Below are 20063 nucleotides of genomic sequence, written 5' to 3' on the forward strand. Positions count from 1 at the left end.
GTATTTTTTCCTCATCCTCTTAGTTAGAGGTACCTATTTTATACACCAGACAAGTAAAAGAAAAAATCTGTGCTAAATTGCCTCAAAATATCATACCTCTAAAAAGCACAGTTGACATTCTTGCAGAAAAGTATGTTCTAGGCTAAGACTCCAGATTTCCTTCCCTCCCAGCCCTCTGCTACTTTAACCATGAGATGATTCAGCCATTCATTGCCTAAAAACACCCTATAGCAAAAGTTTTGTGTTACTCACTGGCAGCAAGTGCTGAGATCTGAATGCTGACAATGCTTTTAAGGGATAGCCTAGCTACATAGGCATATCACAATGTCTTTGGAGATTTATCTCGGATATGGAAAATAGGATGGTCTGGGAATCTGGATTGACCCATTTACGGAATGGAAAAGAATTTGTGATTGAGAGATGCACATATGGGGATATAAGCGTAGCTCTGTATTCTAATGTGAACGAGTAAAGTCAGCAGTATAATAATCTGTAAGGCATTTGATCCCAATAAACCATCTTAATCCTCAGGGCTATTCTGGCAGTAAGAGATAACTGCACAGAAGCAGAAATGTTCTTAGCATAAACCTCACGTATTTATGTTTACTGTGCATGTTAGACAGTTACAGACTCTTCTCCCCTCCTTCCCAATACTGATGAGCACTTCATCTGTACAGTCCGCTAGCTCCCTACTTCACTAACAAGAGCCTTTTAATTTGGATTTTTATTCTTTCCAGCAAGGGCTAAGACAAAAGGAAAATCAAATCACAGAGAAATGCTTGGGACTGAAGCTCCCCTACTGGCATGCCCTCTGCTTCAATAAAGTTTCACTACAGATTTTGGTTTTAGTAGCCGTACATGTGGTCTTGTGCTTTGTGAGAGGATACATTTCCACATCTCTGCACTTAACAAGCCTCTGAGCTGAATGTTTTTGTGGCTGTCTCCTGGCTGCCGCATTGTCTTCATTGTTGTCTGCATTGCAGACAAAGGGCTGCAGCTCAGAAATGCAGAGGCAGTGAAGTGCTAAAAGTTAATTAATTTGTTGTCGTGACTAAAGACTGAATGATACTTTTGAAAGGGTGAGAGCAAGAGCACATCCTACCTCCAAAAATGGGTAGTGTCACTGTGGGTTATGTGACCATATGTTTGCCCCACTCAGGCAAAGGCATTAGTTAAAGCAGAGCACAGATGAGCAGCAGTGGTTTGCTGTTCAAGGTACAGGGCTGTGAGGTTTCTTCTTGAATTTATTTTTTTTTATAATCTTCAAGCCAGCACTTGTTCCTCTACTATTGGAGTCCTGGCACCTAAAGGCACTTCATCCCTGTCTGGTACCTCATGAACATGTCAGTGCAGACATGTAGTACCTGCTGCTGCTGGTCTAGTGCTAGTGCACTGCTGGCCTAAACTGTGAGGCAGAGATGAAATGGAGACTAATATTTATAGCTCAGAAATTTTGGAATAAAGATGAAAATTGTTCCGTAAGCTTTTTTTCATTGGTCAATTAGTTTGCAAAATCTTTCCTTGTTACATGGGTGAATGGCCATTAGGTGCCAGGCTTTGACTCAGTTCAAGGTTGAAGGTTGAAGCCAATTTTTTCCCCCTGACAAATGACAATATTTCTTAGGTTAAGAATCACTAGCACAAATGCCATGTAATGGCATTAAAATACTAGACATGTATTTGTGTTGTGGAATCTTCAAGGTTTGCACCTGAAATTTGAGTTCCCCTCAGTTATGCAAATGACAGTGCTGAACATGACAGCAAAAACATTATCCTACCTGGGATCTGCTCTAAGTGGGGCAAAACAACCACTTTGCGTCTGCATTTCACATTTAGTGATAGCTTTAAATTGCTTTTTTAAAGCAAGCATTTCTAGTTCTACTTCATATTGTTTGGCAAGGACTTGTAAGAATTTTAGCTTCAACAAAGCTATATCTGCACAGGTACTACTGTAAAAAATGATCCTTAGCATATGGGATACATTATATCATACTATTGATTGAGAAGTTGAAGAGTAAAGTATGGATTCTTTTAACTTAGGTGAGGAAATCCAGGCATGGGACTGCAGCTGGCTTCAGAATTGCACATACTTTCCCTTTACCTCTTTTGTTGATGAGTTTGTTCTACATTTCATTAAAGTGCTGCTCCAATGCTCTCTGAAATCAGTGGCAAAGCATTTCTTAACTTCAGTGGTATGTGCTCAAGCTGCAATATATCTTAGTGCTAAATAGTAAAGTATTATATCTGGTGTGTTCACCCTGGATGTGTACGTCAGGTGGAAGAGCCCATGCTTATGTTAAATGCAACTGTCCTGTTGATGGATTTGGCTTACATTTAACCAGATACACTGGATATGCAGTTTATTTTCTTTCATTTTTGCCAAGAAAATGGGTCAATGAAGAAGAAATAATATGAAATCAGATATGAAAAATAAGAATTTTAAATCTACTTGTAGGTCCCTTTCTGCAGAATAAATCTTGACATTATGGTCACTTAAAATAAATCCTGGTTTTGAGGGCCCAGACACCTCAGGAGAACAGAGAAGCCTTTAAAGTGCTTGAGAGTTAACTGTACACTCAATTCTTGTGTTAGTAAGGCTTTGAGGGAGCAGAAATAGTCCTCCAAAAAATTCTCTCGTTACCAAGTAAGCCTCTACAGTGCGTACCATCATTGTTATTCTTTATGATCATAATGTGGCTAATATTAAAAAAAAGTAAATCTGTGAACACCAGGAGGTAAAGGAAAAAAGAGAAAATTCAAACTGTTTTAAAAGCAAAACTTGCAGAGATGCAGAGATTTATGGAAAGGGAGCGCAAAGATAAGGAAGCTTTGCCATTAGCTTCAAAGGAAGTTTTAGTAGGTTCTGAATGTTTATAATAGTTATGACTCAATTTATCTTTGTTATCTAACATCTTGGCAACACTATGCATTTCAGTGCAGACTGTGAATGATAACAATCAACTTCAACTCCCACTGACCCAGGAGTCGAAGGGCTGTGGTATAGCATTTAGTCTTACTGACTATAATTATATGTAATAAAATTCTGTTGTCATTGATGTTATCATAATTTGTATAAAAAGTTGTTTGTAGCAAGATATTACAGATGCAGGCAATCTGCAGGAGTTCACAAGATGGTAAAGTTAGACTGGCAGATTAGAAGTTGCTTTTGGTGTTCAAATGCATGCATATGCCTCTGTTTTTACCAGGATGTATAAAACTAGGACATTTTAAATAAACAGTTGAAAACCTAATAGTTTCCATTTTTAAATGTTACTTTCTTAGTTTAAAAATGATTTTTTTCCTCTGTTTAGAAGCTCCTCTATTTACGCCATTTGCTTTAAGTTTTCTGACAGCCAGCTCTTGATTTGGAGAAGTTAATGTTAATGGGAGGACTGGATGTGTTCTACCTCTGGCGGTGTGCTTTGGAGGCATGAGTAAACAGTGAGAGAGTCTGGAAGCTTTGAGGGCTAATCTTTTTACAACCATGGATTTTCTACATAACCACAGGCAAGTCTCTTTGTCTTAGTTTACGTCCTTGCATAGGGGAGATATTGGTATCAGCTCACAAGGGAACCATGGATGTAAATTAACGTTTGTGAGTCAGGGAACAGGCAGACATGAATAATCATATGATGAAAAAGAAGTGGTAGAAATCAAATACTTAGAGAGTTCAAATAGACCTACTGGAATAGAATCCTGCATAGTACCAGTAAACTTTAGTTCATAATGCATGTGGAGAAAAGGGCTTGATTCAAGCTACATAAAGAGTCTTAGCCCTGGCACAGCTCAGCCCATACATTCTTAGTTTTGGAAATCAAAATCCTGTTCTTCACCTACTGCTTTACTGGGTGCATGACTGTGCACTGCATGCAGGCTTCGTTTTTCCCACTTCATTTACTCTTACAAATAGCCCTAGGAAACTGCTACTCAGAAGGGGGTTCCTCATCACCCTGTGAGTGATCTTTCCATTATCTCTTCCCCCATTGTACTAAAGGCTTGCTGTTACCATCACTTGATAGTAGTAACAACTTTAAATTACTGGGACAAAGTATAAGACAAAGAACTGTGAGAACTATCTGCATCAAGGAGGTCATGCAGATACAATTACCGATGGTTTACAGAGCCTTTACTTTTCCCATGTCCACTTTAATTTCTATGGTTTTGTTGTCCAGTGTTTTAACACTTTATGTAACTACTCTTGAAATCCACACGATGAGTGAATTTTTTCACGGTGTTCCAAATATACATATACGTATATATAATACTTTTCCCGTGAGTTAATTTTCCATGTGCATCAGCCAAAGCTGTTAGGCATAGGGCCTGGCTTACGAGCCATTGAGGAAAAGTGTGCCTAAGGTTTTCCCAGCTGCTTGTTCAGGATTTTGCTGACCCATGTGGATATTGCCCCTTTGTTGTCTTCTGGGAACAGGCAGACAAAAGAGAAGCATGGATTAGTAGATGAAAACATGGAGTAGCAGATGAAAACTCTTGCTGAGTGGCTTTAGGTTGCACTTGGTGGCAGAATTACAGGTTTGTTAGGTTTTTACAAGGTATGGAAATGTACCAAATTTATTTTTTTTTTGTCTGCTTCAATTGAATTTAAGGAAACAACATGCTCATGCAGCTTCATCCTAGCATGCTGAATTGGATTTCTCTCCAGTCAATTTACAGTAAATCTGAGCCATCTCTCATTTTTACTCCCCCCGCTAAAAGCAGGTGAGTTATATAAACCTCATATAAGAGAGAGAGAGCAGAACCTTGTCCACCACTTGCCTACACCATTTGGTACTGCAAAAGCCCAAGCAATTAACACTAGCTAATTAACTTTATCTGACTACTACACTGAAACGGCCTCGATTTTTAAAGATGTTTATATAATTGATTTCCTCTGTTTTTAATAAGAATTAGCCACCTCAATATCTTTAACAATTAAGCCTTTTTTTCCAGCTCTATGCAGTCCAGCATAATCTCTTCTCTGCGCTCTTTTCCTCTCTCATGCAATCCATGTGCCGAAATTATAAATATCAAATCCCTGCAGACCAACCATTTACTGAAAATTTACCTTGAATGGTACTGTATTTGTTGATCTGTGAAAGACAAACATGAACAGGCTCTCCAGAGAAATGAGGTTATCAGGAACATTTGGGGACAGGAGATATCTCACCATGTGCAATGTGTACTGTCTGAAGAGGAAACAGAGTGTGAAAGCTTGCTACGCATAAGGCAGTGTTTTACCAAATTGAATAAGAGGTTCTAATTTTTTTCTTAAATAACCCAACAAATGTTGCTACTGTGGGAGAAACTTTCACCAATAAAGAGTAAGAATCAGCCAAGACCTTGCACTCCAATCTCCTTCAGTTATCATGACACCCCAGGTTGCAATACTTTACCACCTCAGCAAATACGCTCTCAGAGCTCAGCTAGGGTCCCATCTAGTGAGCTGAACAGCAGGCAATAGTCTTTTCTCCTTGTGCTAGTACTTCTGCTAACCCAAGAAGATCCAATGAGGCTGACAGCTGGAAGGCAAGTCTTGTTCCCATTCCAATTCTTTGTTGCCACTTGCATGTGTGGAGGGAAAGGCAGTGATTTGTTCTACCATATGAGAAACATCTTCTAGGGAGTCAGGGCCAGCCTTGGCAGCTCAAGAGGATGTATGATAAAATAGGAGCAGCTGCATGCGACTCTTTGTTTTCACAGGGTACTTGACAGAACTTTGTGATCTTGCACACTGATAGCATTAAAATCTCCATAAAAGTAGCATGCTTAGCTTTGGCTCTAAGTGTCATCACATTCATTGATTATAACTCATGTTTTTTTGCCTTCCTTTGGAGTAATCACCACTTTATGATTTAAGATACTTCCACTATGGATACTTCCACTACTATCCTTCCCACTATAGGTAGGATATTTGTTTTTTAATCATTATTACAAAACTGTCTGATCACTATGTTCTTACTTCTTGGGGAAGAAAAACAGCCTGGCATAGCAACTGCAGAGGGGACCAGCATCTCTGCCGTCCCTCCCAGACCAGAGGCATGGACAGAAATATCTGGAAAAGGAACCAGCACTGAAGTTGCTTTTCAATAGTCTTTTTGTGCAACACTAGGACTGGGAAAGCTAGAGCCCATCTGTTAGATCTTCGTGACTTGTCTCAGGACTTGTAAAGAACATCTGCAACTGTGCAATAAGTAGAGATGTGCTGAACAGTTTGGAAGAATAGAACTAAGCATCTAAGAGAGGGATCTTCAAAAGGTAATACAGAAAGTGGGATGTTACCCGTAGAAAATGCTGGGAAGAGGAGTAGTTGCAAGCCCTGGTCCTTGAAAAGAGCTATATCCCTAGCACAGTGATGGTGGTAAGGCAGTTGTGTCTGCTCCAGATTTTGCAGATACTAGAGTGAGTCCAGTAAAGAGCCATGAAGATGAATAAGTGATTGGAGCATCTGTTGCACAAGGAGAGGCTGAGAGAGTACGGACTGCTCAGCCTGGAGAAGGCTTATGGGCAATATGTATAAATACTTGAAGGGAGGGTGTAAAGAAGAGAAAACCAGGGTCTTTTCAGTACCAGAAAGTACCCAGAATAACAGTAAAAGGGAATGAGAATAAATTAAGAAATATCAAATTTCATCTAAACACAATAAATATTGTTTACAGTGAGGGTGGTCACACAGAGCAGTTTGCCCAGAGAGATTTTGGAGTTTACATGTGGAGATATAAAAAACCTAAATGGACATAGTCCTGGGCAATTTACTGTAACTTACCCTGCTTTGGAGTGGTAGTACTTGGACTACATGATCTCCAGGGATCCCTTTCAATCTCAATGATTCTATGATTCTGAGATGAGCCAAAGAGACACAATAATCCTAAGCCTTTCAGGCAGCAATGAAACCTCCTTTCTGCCATTTTCATTTAGCCTAAGTGATAAAATGATCATTAGGTGACAGACAAAATGAAAAAAAAGCCAGAGGGTGAGGGTAAATCAGGTTGAAATTTCTTGCTTCACATAATATTTCATAATGATATGAAGTATAACAGGTTTTGAGAGAAGCATTGAGAAAAAAATAGTTTTTCAAAACACAAACTGCTTGGTGATAAGGAAATTTTCTGCAATGTTAGAAGAGCCAATTAGGTTTAGACCTAGATCTCCCACATGCCAACTGACTGCTCCAGCACTGGAAATATTAGGTATCAGTCATCACCCAGGAATTTAATGATTTTAGGAGTGAAAAAAGAGTGGAGTTTAGACGAGAATCTGTGCATTTGATAGTTGTGAGAATCTGTAAATTGCTAGACTATGATTCAGAAAAGAATTGAAAACAGTAAAAGAACATCACATATATATACACATACATATTCTCACCTATGAAAACATATGAGCAAAAACAATGTAGAAAAATCACAGGGAATACCTTAACAATCATTTTATCCTGAGTCTAATTTGGTTGTAAATGAAACCTGTGGAAAACACTGCTCAAAAGACCGGTGGATTCCACCTAGAGGGAAAAAAAAGGTGAAGTCATCCTCTGTTGAAGAATGAAAGGGCTGTGAAACTCTCATTTGGCTGACCTCCAGGTGCCTCTAAAAAGTAAAAAATCTTGCAGGTAGCTTGGGAAGATCGAGTCTGGAAAAAACACCATGCTACTACTGCGAGCTGAATTTCTGCACAGTTTGCTAAAGCAAGACAGAATATTGGCAATTTTGCCTGATGGCCGGAATCATAATAGACTATTATTCCCTGTAGGAAAACAAGGGACAGTCAGTAGCTGTAATCGGGGTTTTGGGACCCTCAGGGCCAATCTGGAAGGAAGCTAACACTCAGACCGTCTACTTTAGGTATCCAGGTTTGATCCCTAGTGCATAGCACCCAAAGTATGTAAACTATGTTCCTTAGGTAGTATGTGGAAGTCATAGATAAATTCAGAGGACCTAAGATAGATCCTCATATAAAATGATGTGAACATTTCTCTGCATCAAATTGGCTGTCCAAATCCCCAAAAGGATTCGGCTGCTGCAGCACATCAAACATAGACTCCTGGCCAAAGAAGAGGAATCCAGAATCCTATAAACATCATGGGAAGAGCTACACACTTCAGAGGGAGCACATAAGAAAAAAGTCAGCACATAAGAAAGGGCATACTAAGTCAATATTCGAGGTATGCTTTTATCTGAGATGACTGAAACCCATATTCCAGAGAACTGAGGTGGTGGTAAGGGACAAGAGGCTGGGAGTGGTGTGAGACAGACCCCACACTCAAGCTGAATTTATATCCCTGCAAAGGAGAGAAATAAGATTTATTGGACTAACAGAAGAATACCAACATGAACAGGATTCTGTAATTTCATGGCTAGACATTCCAGTGGGATGCTTGATACTTACATCACAGACTATTTTCATCTTTAAAGGTCTGGAATTTCCCTGAAGTCTTTTAGAAATAAAAAACCAGCAACATCCAGCACTTTGGGAAGAACATTTTATTGCTAAGCATATCTTTAAACAAAATGCAACTAAGAAAAGAAAAAGAATCAAAAAGGAAGAAGAAAAAGAAAGAGGAAAAAAAGCAATAACATCACAAAAACTCAAATAAAAATTCTTCAGGTTGTCCATAAAGCAACAGGGATATGGTAGAAGCCCACATACAGAAATGCACATGTTCCCAAAAACTGTCCAATAGAAACTTACACAAAAAAGGAAAGTGTAAATATTTTTCTTTAACTTAAAAAAGGAAAGTGAAAAGGAAAGGAAGAAAGAAAGCAGGAAATCATTTCACAAGACTCCAAGACTCCAAGAACAGCAATCTTTTACAGACATCAAGATATAATCAACTTTATATAGTTTCGGCCAGTTAAGTCATCTAAAATCGTGCTTTCATACCTTTTTAAAACCTGTCTTTTTTTTTCTTTTTAGTATAAAAAATAAAAAAGAAAAAAAGCTCAACCTCACACACACGCACACGCACCACACACACGCACACATACACGCACTGAAAATATTTGTTAACATGAAAGCATCTTCTCTAAATGTTTGAGAAGATTGTTTTTTTGAATTTAAGTTCCCACGTGCGTGTGTGTATCTGATGACACTTCTTCAGAGTCAAATATTCATGCGACTTATAAACACCAGCAAGAGTAGATTTCTAAACCTAAACAGCTGATTAGTTTTCAACCGCATACAGCAAAAGTGTACATTTCTGATATTCCAGAGTTCTCAATCCTTCTTGGTTTTTGTTGTTTTTTCTCTCTGTCTCTCTCTCCCTCATTTGCTTTTTTGATCATGATAGGAATGGCCGTCAAACCACCTCACTATTGTTCTGTACAGTAAGATAATCCTTTTCACAATAACTGGGAAAATGTAGAAACCAAACAATGAAATTAAATAAGTTAAATAAAATAAAAGAAATTCCCAATTTAACCATAAAACAGTATATACACCATCAGGGTATCCATATAGAAATTATACTAGCAAAAAAATAGTAGTAAAATATGTAAACAAAATTTCAGATTTTTTTTTTGACACAGGTAACTGTGACAAAGCTAAAACACACACTTCACATTTTAAGGTTTGCTTTTGTTGTCTGTTTCTTTTTGCTCTGTTCTTCAAGAACATTCTCATTCCACATTAAGACCATAACAGAACTTCTGTTCCAGTCGTCCCATCAAACATACCATGATAAATATATCTGTGTGTATATATATATATTATATTATTAAATTAATTTTTCTCTTTTTTTCTGTGTGTCACAGCAGCTTCATTTATTTTCTTTTATATAAAAGAGAAGGAAAAGGGAGAATAGGGCAAATGGAAAGACAGAGATGATCTGAAATGTCAAGCTACAAAATTAAAATATTACATATGAAAATCAGTTATATGTCAAAAAATCTATGGGTTTTGCATTCTTATACAATTGTTTAGCTTTTCTGACATTTATTGGTCTTGTCACAAGTTGAAGTCCAGTGGTGTCTTTCTGATCTCTTTATGAAATTGATTTATCATTATTTTTTGCATGCATTGTAATGTCACAGAACCAGAACCCAGAGGAAGGCTCCTTTATTTTTGCACAATATATTCAGCTCAGAATAGTTAATAATTTTTAAGTATTCTTTTTTGAATCTCCAAATCCTGTTAAACATACTTTGGTTGTGCTAATGCATACTAAGTGCGGTACTCAAAGCCAATGACTGATCAGAACAGACCCAAATACGTATACTCTTCAGTTCAATTGCAAATACTGGAGCCAGATCCAAGGGAACCAGCTTTCCATGATAATTTTCTTCAGCACCACCCATGAGTCACTTTCACTGCGTTGTTAGCAAACAACTTACTGCAAGACCACAGATTCTAGAGACAACACAACCAGATATGCAGAGTAAACACCATGGGTAGCTTTTGAGTTCATATATGGCAATAGTCTCTCTTTATTTATTAGGGGTTTGTTTTTCTGAGATTTCTTCTCAACATATGTCCTGGTTCACCCCCTGCACCATTCCACTCCATTCTTCCCTCCCACACCCAAAAGTAACCAAGAAAACCAAACAATAAGTAACCCAAGAAACCAAACCAAACCAAACCAAAAATCCAACAATCTCCAAAATCATTTATTCCCCTCCTCCAATCTTGAAAAATTATATGTATGCTGGACACGGCCAGAAAATTTTGTTCAATATTTCTTTGTTGTTTAATAATGTTTGTATTTTTTTTTATTTTTCTTTCCTTTTCTTTTTTTTTTTTAAATAAGTAAACTGAAAAATTATCGATACAGTCAGGGATCACGAACATTGTTAAAGACTCACTTGGAGATATGAAACAAGTAAGCCATGAAGTCTTCTACTTTTGCAGAAAGTTCAGCGGAGGAGGAGATTTGGAGATGTCCAAGTTCACTAACAGAGCAGAGCTGTGCGCGCCATCTCCAGAACGCTAAGTGTGCTTTATAATACATTAGGGCAAAGTTTGCTGACTCCAAGCGATGACTGAGACATTAACAGTCACTGCTGAAATTTTTTTCCCAATACTTTTTCCCACAAATGATATCTCCCAATCATCTCGTTCGCTGCAATGGTTCTGATATTTCAGTTAAATCTCATTAAGTATTTATATATTTATATATAAATAAGTATTCTTTTTTACACATAATACTCTTTGTCCTTGTTTTTCTGCTTCTTGTGGCCGCTCTTTGAGCTCTGCTGCTTCTCCTTCACAAGCGTGCCGTTGCTCTGGGCTGAGTTGCTGATGTAGTTCCGCGTCTCGTCCACCTGATAGGACCCCTCGTCCCTGTTCCTGTACTTGTACATGGCGTACAGGAGGATGAGGATGCAGAGGGCGGCAGCAGCCACAATGCCGACGACCATCCCCGTTGTGCTGCTCGACTCGCGGACCACCTCTGAGGCCCCCGGAACCCGTCTGATTCCCGGCTCCGTGGGGTTTGCTGTGGGCACATTACGGAACATGGGGGAAGTGATTAGCGGGCTCTTCAGCTTTGTGCTGTCTAGCTCATAGGCAGTGGGCAACGGAAGCAAGACTATGTCAGGCTGGGGTTTGAGCTCACGGTTATTCATTTTGCCGGCTGGCAATTTGGGCACCATCCCAGTCGAGGACGAAGCTGTGGAGCGGATCAGCTCAGGGGACAAAGACGTGGTAGTAGTCCTACCAGTTTCGGAGACTTTGTTAGGTCTAAAGTCCTTGGATTCCCACTTGGGTGCGTGTGCTTTGTAGCCACCTTCGAAGATGGAAGTGGAAAGACTCTTATCTGTTACCAAGGAGAAGGTGGTGTAAAAATCTTCATCATCAGTAGGGGGTAGGTTAGAGTCAAAGGTTTCCCCTGAGCCATACCCAGATATCACCAAGCCATCATCATCACAACCATCGCTGCCTTGGTCCGACAAGCAAGGTAACCCCGCCTCAGAGGTCATGGACAGGGAATCTTTGGTGGTCTCAATAATGGTGAGGAGGGGGCGAAAGGTAGGGGGAAGTGTAATGAAAGGTGCACGAGTAGCAATAGGAGGGATATCTAAAGGGTCTTCTACAAGTAGAGGGATAACTAATTCACCTCCTGGGATGGAAAAGAGAGAAAAAAAGAAGATTAGTACATTTTAATGACACAATGCACCATTTTCTGTTCACTTGATTCAAGGGTGAGAGAGGTTCTGGGCATTCTGAAAAGGTGTCAGGGATCAGGTTTCTCACCCTAGCTACACTAACAACATACTTTCCTGGGGGTGCCTTTCATTGTTCCCTCCCATCTTGTTTGGACATGGGTAAACTGCATGTTCCATTTCCTACCTATGCTAGGTATGTACAGTGAAATACTCTGGATTTTTGGGGACCCAAAGTTTTTGATTTTTGAAGATACTCTCAAGTGACTCTGTGGTTATCAATTTTTGGTAGTGATATTTCTTAAGCATTTGGTTAGAAGACTATTTAAATTAATTATTTTAGACTTCCATAGATCAGTGTTCTCATAAATGTGTTTTTTACCACTCATCTTGCCAGTTTTTCCTCTTCTGATTATTTTCATTTAAAATAACAATGGTATTTTCTCTGCCATTCTAATCTGCTCACCTGTAGTTTAGAATTCCTTTCCTTAAGGCATTTAGCATTCATCCATTTCTTCTTGATCATTATCTGGCTTTTAAATTGCGGGAAAGTTCATGAAAGCAAGGGATGGAATAAGAACCAAATACTTACTGGGGTCCATGAGGGTACAGAACTCTACTCAGTGTTCATCTCTTTTTAATATTTCTTTAGCATTCTGTTCAACACGAGGGATGTCCCTTTCCTTCCACCTCCTGGGGCTACTAGTGCCATAGTATCTTCATCTTTGGTTCTTCTTGATATTCTTTTAATCGATATAATTCGCTTAAGAATTAGGATAGATTTTATTGTGATTGATAATATAACTGAATAACGACTTTGATAAACCCCAGTTTGATTGAGCCCAGGATTGTACTGCAGAAGTTGTCTTCACACCTACTGTTACTTCTTGATAAGCAGAGAGTTGTGATCAGTTCTACTTATTTCTAACATGATGGTAAGCTGCCTGCAGAGGACTAAGAACAAGGTGGACTTATGGTCTACTCTTGAACAACAAACTGTACCTTTGTATCTTCCCATAGTATAAGCTACACCTGAAGCAAGAATATTGATGTATCATTCCTATGATTTGGATTCTGAACAGCAATATCGCTACTTTTAGGATACTAGCCCTGTTTTTTCTATATATTGTAATATGACTGTACTCCTACCTTTGAGTTTATGGGTAATTAACACTCCATTGTTTTATTCTGATGTAGAATTTCATTTATCCAATTCCTTTAGTTATGATTACATAGTCTTCTGCTGACATACTGGTCATCAACACTTCTTTAGAATGAGCCATATTGCTTTTGAAAATTTGTGTATAAAATTGTCCCTTGGGTAATTTTTGTTGTGCTAGCCACTTAAGTAAGCTGCTTAAAATATACATTGAAGAGTTCAGCTGACATCATGAGAGTCATCTAGATCTGTTCAAAGGAGTGTAACTCACTAAGTATTTCTAATGTATTGAAAATTTTATTTATACGTACCATTACTTAAGAAAGGATATGTAAAAGGAATTACAGCTTCTAAATAAATAATTCTGGGGTTTAATTCTGTAGTAATAACTGCTAATGAACAGTTTGGCATTGTTACAGTGCTGAATGGCATTAGGGTCAAAATTCTGCTCTCTCAAATCTACCCTATATATTATATGCGCTTGTTTCCCATTGAATTTTGCCAGTAATGTCTATAGAAGTTCTAGAAGGAATAGTCTACAATCTAAATTCCTTCTAACTGTATTTGGAGAGCAATATATCTGAACAAATTACATACTGAAGATGCCAATATACTGGAAAAGGTACTTAACAGTTCAATTAAATCTGGATAGCTGAACTAGCAATATGACTTATTCTTTTCCTTAATAAGAAACTAAGTGGTCGCACAGTTTAATCAGTTGAAAAAGTCAGAATTATCTCAGAGGTACCAAGGCAGAAATTAGGCCAAAATAAGAAATGTGGTACTTTTGTGTACTTTCATGCAAAGTTAGTTTTAAGCTAAGATAAAAAGGGCCAATTTGAACATGTTTAGTGTCCTGAGCTTCCTCAGTGCCTTCATATACCTCTTTTGTTACTGGTTAGAGAATGAAGAAATAAGTATCAATCACTGCAAACTACATATTTTTTAAAAAAATATGTAAAAAAGCAGAAAATGCAGTCTGACAAAAGGCTACACGCCATTTTGTGCTCATGCATCTGAGCTGTTTTCTGAGCAATGTAGAAACTAGAGCACGTAATATGATTTATATATGTCCAAAAACCCTATGCGTGGCTTGAGGAGAGCATCTGTAATCTATGCAAACAGGTGGGCTCGGGGTGAACTTGGAGTATGCCTCAGGGGAAAAGATCATCTGTGAGCCTGGTAAAAAAAATAAATAAAAATAACAGTATTTAAGTCAGAATTGCATCAAATTGCATGACTCGAGAATTTAAGTTCCAGAAAGTCAGGGATAGAAAATGTTCTTTTTAAACAATTTTTTAAGATCACTGTTTTGTTGTTAAAGAGCAGTATTCACCCGTGATTTTCATTCACCATCTGTGACACTCAACTGGAAAAAAAACCAGTTTGGCAGCTTTTAATTGCTTACCTAGAGCTCTGAAGTGCCTTTGTTCTTAAAAGCTATTATACTGACACACAGCATCAGTATGCAGTTGATCTGCCATATACTGGGACAATTCTTTGGGCAGTTTTCTTCCAAAGAGAAATTATTTTGCTCGTATTAATAATTAATTTTCTGAAAGGAATCAGACATATCTTACATTTAATAGGAAGACTTTCCTTTTGTCCCAATACCCCTTTCATTTAAAACTAGGTCATAGTTTTATAGTTTTTGTTGCTGTTGAGGACTTGAGCTAATGATCAAGACTACTGCAACTATTAAATGATCACGGTCTCCTTGAAATATAAAACAAAGGTGATAAACTTGCTATCATAAGTGGAATTTTACATAAGTGATGGAGAAAATACTGGAGCTTTTTGATTCCAGCAAGTCTGTTGGATGGAAGACAATAGGACAGAATCAGGACTAAGTTTTAAAAAGTTTTCATTTCATAATATGTGAGAGAAGAAAAACAACTTTCATACCAGGAAGACTGGATTAACTTTGATACAATTATTTAATCTGATCATTAGTTTTTATTTCAAATTGTCCAATGATCCATACTATTGCTACCTGCATATTAAAGAAATAAAAAGACTCTTTAAGGTCTTTCATTAGGAATCACTTCTCCATCAAGGAGTAAATTTGTTACATATACTTTTGGGAAGTATCAGGTAGATGGCTGCAAGGATGGTAATAATGTTTTGATTTTTTTTTTCTCTTTAATGGAAGAATCTGTGAGACTGAAAAAAAGCTGTGAGAGACTAAGTCAGAAAAAGCACCCTAGGTATCAGATCTGGTTTCTTTTTGACAGCTGTTAGGCATCTATGCAAAACTCACAGCAAACTTGAAGTGGTAGGTCTAACAGGATGAAAGCACAATGAATACTTCTTGGGCTATGTGATTTACAGAGGAAAAAAAATCCTTTAAAATGGCACGATAAAAATGCCAATCAATCTAAAAGAAATGTGTTATTTGAAGATAACAGGGAATGTAAATTCTGAAAAGCTCCCAGGAAAGTGTGAGAAATATGATCACCAATATCTATGGAGGGGAGCAACTGCAAACTTTCACATCATGCCTGCAAACAACTCTGTTACTGGTACTACATTTCTGTTTGTAAGAGACACAAGGGGGAGTCTGATGACAAGCAGACTGTGAGTGTGCATGTAGGGGCAACCATCTTTCACAGAAGGACAGCTGAGGGAGCAGGAAGCTGCCTGGAGCCAGTGGTCGTTTTATGGAGAATTGGTGCCTCTTGCCCAGGCCCCAACTTGGTTTCAACGTAACCACTGAAAGATTTAAAAGACAAAGAACCACTCAGTTGTCAAGAATTACTTATGCAGGATTTCAATCCTGAACGGTTTGCTGTAGAAGCCAAATGTTTTAAAGATTTAGATTTCTAGAAAAAGCTAGAGGAGTTCCTGAAAAACCTTACATGACAATCGGGAAAGGGAAATATATTTGAGACAGGTTTTATGTTTGTCAAGTTTTTATTTTCTCACAATGTCTACCATTTTTTCAATTGCAAAATTAAATGCTTTGACATCTGAATAAAACTTATGGGGTTCAATTTCCAAATAGTTCTGTGCTTATGAAAAAAAAAAAAAAGGCAAGGCTGCCCCCCAGTTTGGGCCATGGCTTCCAAACAAATATTCATGTGAGCTTTAGATTCTGTTTGTGGATTATATGGGCTGTTTCCTGATAGTTACAGGTTTCTTTCCCCATTTTTTTTTCTGTTGGCTGTTACGCAGCAGTTAACAGTGTTCACCTGTATGCTCCAAGTTCAGGATTACTTTAGCAATCCAAAGATTTCACAAGGATTTTCCAGATTTATTTTTCAGCTACTCTGTACTTTCTCTCCTAAGCAGAGAATGGATGTTTCCTGAATATAAATACATTCTCTTGACAACACAATGCCAAAGAACTAAACAAAAGAGAAACAGAAAAAATGTTCTTTCTGCAGTGATATAGATGCAAGACTAGTTTGCCCATCAACAGTACAGCTGAAAAAAATCAAGCAAGAACCCAATAAAAAAATGAACATCTAACTGGAAGGACCACTGAAAGAATGGAGGTCTGTGAGATGGGAAACCAAGCAGCCCAGTGCTTTGCTTGGCCTTCTCATTCCACAAAGTGTGCATATATTAATTAAAAATTAGCCTCTTAGCACATATACTACTTTCATAGAGTTGTGCTTTTCTTTTAACTACCAAGAGCACTGGGGATATAAAAGGTCTGCTTTAGCCTTGGAGCTGCCTTGGTTTTTGCTTTATGAGAGTATTTATAGATATATAATTCATACCTCTGGAGCTGATCTCCAGTAAGAGTTCTCTACCACTGGAAAAGACAGAGTGTTAAAAATTTAATAGAAACCTTATGAACTGTGAGGATGTTGTGGGCAAGTCATGAATGCAGAGGGCACCAAAAAATATGATAAAGAAAACAACATGAAAAACTGTAGCAATCGCTGGTTTTCATCTCTAGAGCCACAACTGCTTCAGTGGCGTCTCAGGTGTCAGACTGGTACAGGACAAAAGGCACAGAAAACGGAAGCCTGAAAGATTCATCTTCTCCTGATGATGATAAGTAACACACCTTATTGTCTCTGTCTTTTTCAGCTGTGATTGAGGAGCTTTAAAATGCCATCCATTAAGGCTGCACAATTTTTCTGTTTCTGCAGGCACTTGAAATTCTCCATCCAAAGTTTGCAACTTTAATTTTATTCTTATGGTGCTTCTCTGAAGTTTGTCTCCATATTCAGTATGAAATATTTTACACAGAAGTAAGTCCTTACCTTTTCCACTTCTGTACCAACACAATAATTCCTTATTAAAAGACTGAGTTTATAAATTTCAGACTAATGGTGTTTAGTCAATTCTCCTTTGATTCCTCTGAGGATAAAAAGCAGAAATTATTCACCATATAGTCTCCGATTCCCAGGAAAGATAACCTAGTAGATGAACATTCTTCATATTTCTACTCTTGCAGTCTGACTTGCAATTGACAGAGAGTAGTAGAGAGAAAAACATAATTTCCTTAATGGAATTCTGCAACTTCTTATCTCAAGCATCACCTTTTCCTTTCAGAAACTATGTAGTCCTCAAAGTGATTAGATAAAACTGGATTCTGGTGCAGTTGGTTGAAAAGCATTTCCTAAGCTCCTCTCCAGCTATATTAAAAGACATTAGTTAATGCAGTGTTTCCCAATAGATGGCTCATGAGCAACAAGAAGGTACAGAGTTTGAGAGGTCATGAATCCCACGTTAATGCTGGGCTGTGTTTCATTGATGTAAATTTTTGGCCACCTTTGTGGAGTTTCAGTGAAACAGAAATTAATACCTTCCAGAGAGGACCTGATATTGTGTCTACAAGCAAGATTCTAGAGCACAATCAGGTATTTTGGTGCCCAGACACTGAGATACTCTGAACCAATTGAAACATGCCCTCTTCTATCTCTCACCATTATTTTAAACTTTTATGATTAGTTGGTGACAGCTTCCTACTCAGGATAATTATTTGTTCAGTTTTCAGCATCTGTTATTCAAGGAAGTTGACAGTTGAACCTAAGATACCTGCTGAACTTAAAATACCTGCTGAGTATGGTATTACCATGCAGAAATGGCAGAAACACATGAGCTTATAAGGAAGTACAGTTTTTTTCTTACTTGTACTCACTGCTTTTTGAAGAAACTAATGCAAACCTCTTTTGTAGCAAGGAAATTTTAGAGGTTCAGGATGTGTGTGCCAAAGGCATCATTTCTCCATGATATTAGCAAGTCTGATACCAGTCATGACATGCTGAGTGCATCTACCTGGTAAGAGTACACTTGAGAGTATCATTTAGACTGGACATCAGGCACATAATCAGCCATGAAGTAAACTGATAGAAATAAAATAATTTAATGGGAATAAAGTAGGAATGACATAGAGCTGTACTAGGAAAACCCTGAGAACTACCAAAAGCCAAAGATGTCCCATAATTTTTCACTTGACATGAAGGTTACATTACCAGGCTATATATAATTTTAGTAGTGTGAATTAAAAGTAGCATTACTGGTGATTTGTTTAGGGAAAGGGGAAAGAAAGCTTCTAGAGGGGGGCTGAGAAAGGACAGGAGCAAACTACCTCGGACTCCTTCACCCCCTCCTATGCACAGTACAATATGGTAATTGACAATATACAAAGAGCACATAACATAAAGGCAAATACAAACTGATTAAAAAATAAATAAACTTATATATTTTCCTAAAACAAAACCATACACTAGAAAACAAAAATGCCACAGCAACAAGGTCAGAAAAAGGAAAAACAGAACAAGTAATTCACTTTAGCAGCAAAACAAAGAATAAAACCTATGAGAACTGAAAAAAATGATGAAAACCAAAAACATTATTTCCTTTAAAAAAAAAAGTAATCAAAAATACATAAAAATATTTAGAAAGCATACCACATTGATTTCATAACAGTCAACTTACATCAACAAATTGCCCGCATGTTTTTTGGCATGAAAGGAAAAATTTACAAAAGAAAGTTGTGTAAGAATGCTCTTGGACAAGTAGCATTGCCACATTCTTGTAACTTGCTTTTTTTTTCGTTGTTGTTTCTTAAAAACTTTTTTAGCAAAATGTTTATTATTTCTTTTTAAATATATTTGTTTTACAACAAAGGGCGATACAGGGAGGCAACAACACATACATCCACACCACATAACATGAAAAGAAAAAAATCTTGCACCTTAACAAACTTGAACTTGTTTTTTTTTTTTGCTGTTTTTTGGTTGTATTTTTTTATCTTATGTAAAGTTGTTAGCATATTGCAGTTGAAAAATCCTGTACAATTTACTTTTGCTCGTTTGCATATCTATACATATAACGTTTTTTGAAAAGCAAAGTTTGTTGCTTTTTTGCCTTTTTGGTCAATTTGATATATATTTTTTTAAACATTTTCTTTTTTTCTATAATTTTTGTGTGTGGGTGTTTTAAGGAATGGATGACTGCACATAAAATTTTAACAATGCTAAAGAAAGGGGTGGTGAAGGGGAACTTATGGGAAGAAAAAATGCCTAGGATGGATGGAGTGGGAGTGTAAAAATCTATGAGTGTACTACACAGGAGATGAAGATGATGGGAGTGAATGTGTAAGTCAGTTGCCATGTCCATGTAAGGGCGGTACGGAGTGATCTAGCAGCATTAGAGCTTCTGGCTGTAAGGAAGGGATGGGCAATATACAAAAACAAATGAGCATATTCATGCCCATCAACAAAAAGAAAGAACAGAACTCTAACATTGACAATCTTACAAACCCTAAGCTGCAACTTCTTCAACATGCAAGTTACAAAAAAATTAATAAATATAGTATTAATATTTACATTTTCATTAAAGGCTTTCAAATTATA

The 20063-nt window shown here is 37.6% G+C and overlaps 1 protein-coding gene across 22 annotated transcripts in view; it reads right to left on the reverse strand.

Moving 5' to 3' along the window:
- Window positions 1-8456: 8456 nt before the first annotated feature.
- The window catches only part of NRXN3 (neurexin 3), a 1012014-nt gene continuing 1000407 nt past the window's right edge, over window positions 8457-20063 (reverse strand). For 10 of the 22 annotated variants that reach the window (XM_027638371.1, XM_027638372.1, XM_027638370.1 and 7 more), the window contains one exon: window positions 8457-12043. In XM_027638371.1, coding sequence (XP_027494172.1) covers window positions 11118-12043 — 926 coding nt within the window. In that variant the 3' untranslated portion in view covers window positions 8457-11117. Of the gene's footprint in view, window positions 12044-19636; window positions 19871-20063 lie in introns of those variants that run through there. The other 12 variants (XM_027638389.1, XM_027638380.1, XM_027638379.1 and 9 more) reach the window with 5 other exon arrangements.

This window comes from Corapipo altera, unplaced genomic scaffold (genome assembly GCF_003945725.1).
Source record: "Corapipo altera isolate COAL_440 unplaced genomic scaffold, ASM394572v1 23, whole genome shotgun sequence".
NCBI lineage: Eukaryota > Metazoa > Chordata > Aves > Passeriformes > Pipridae > Corapipo > Corapipo altera.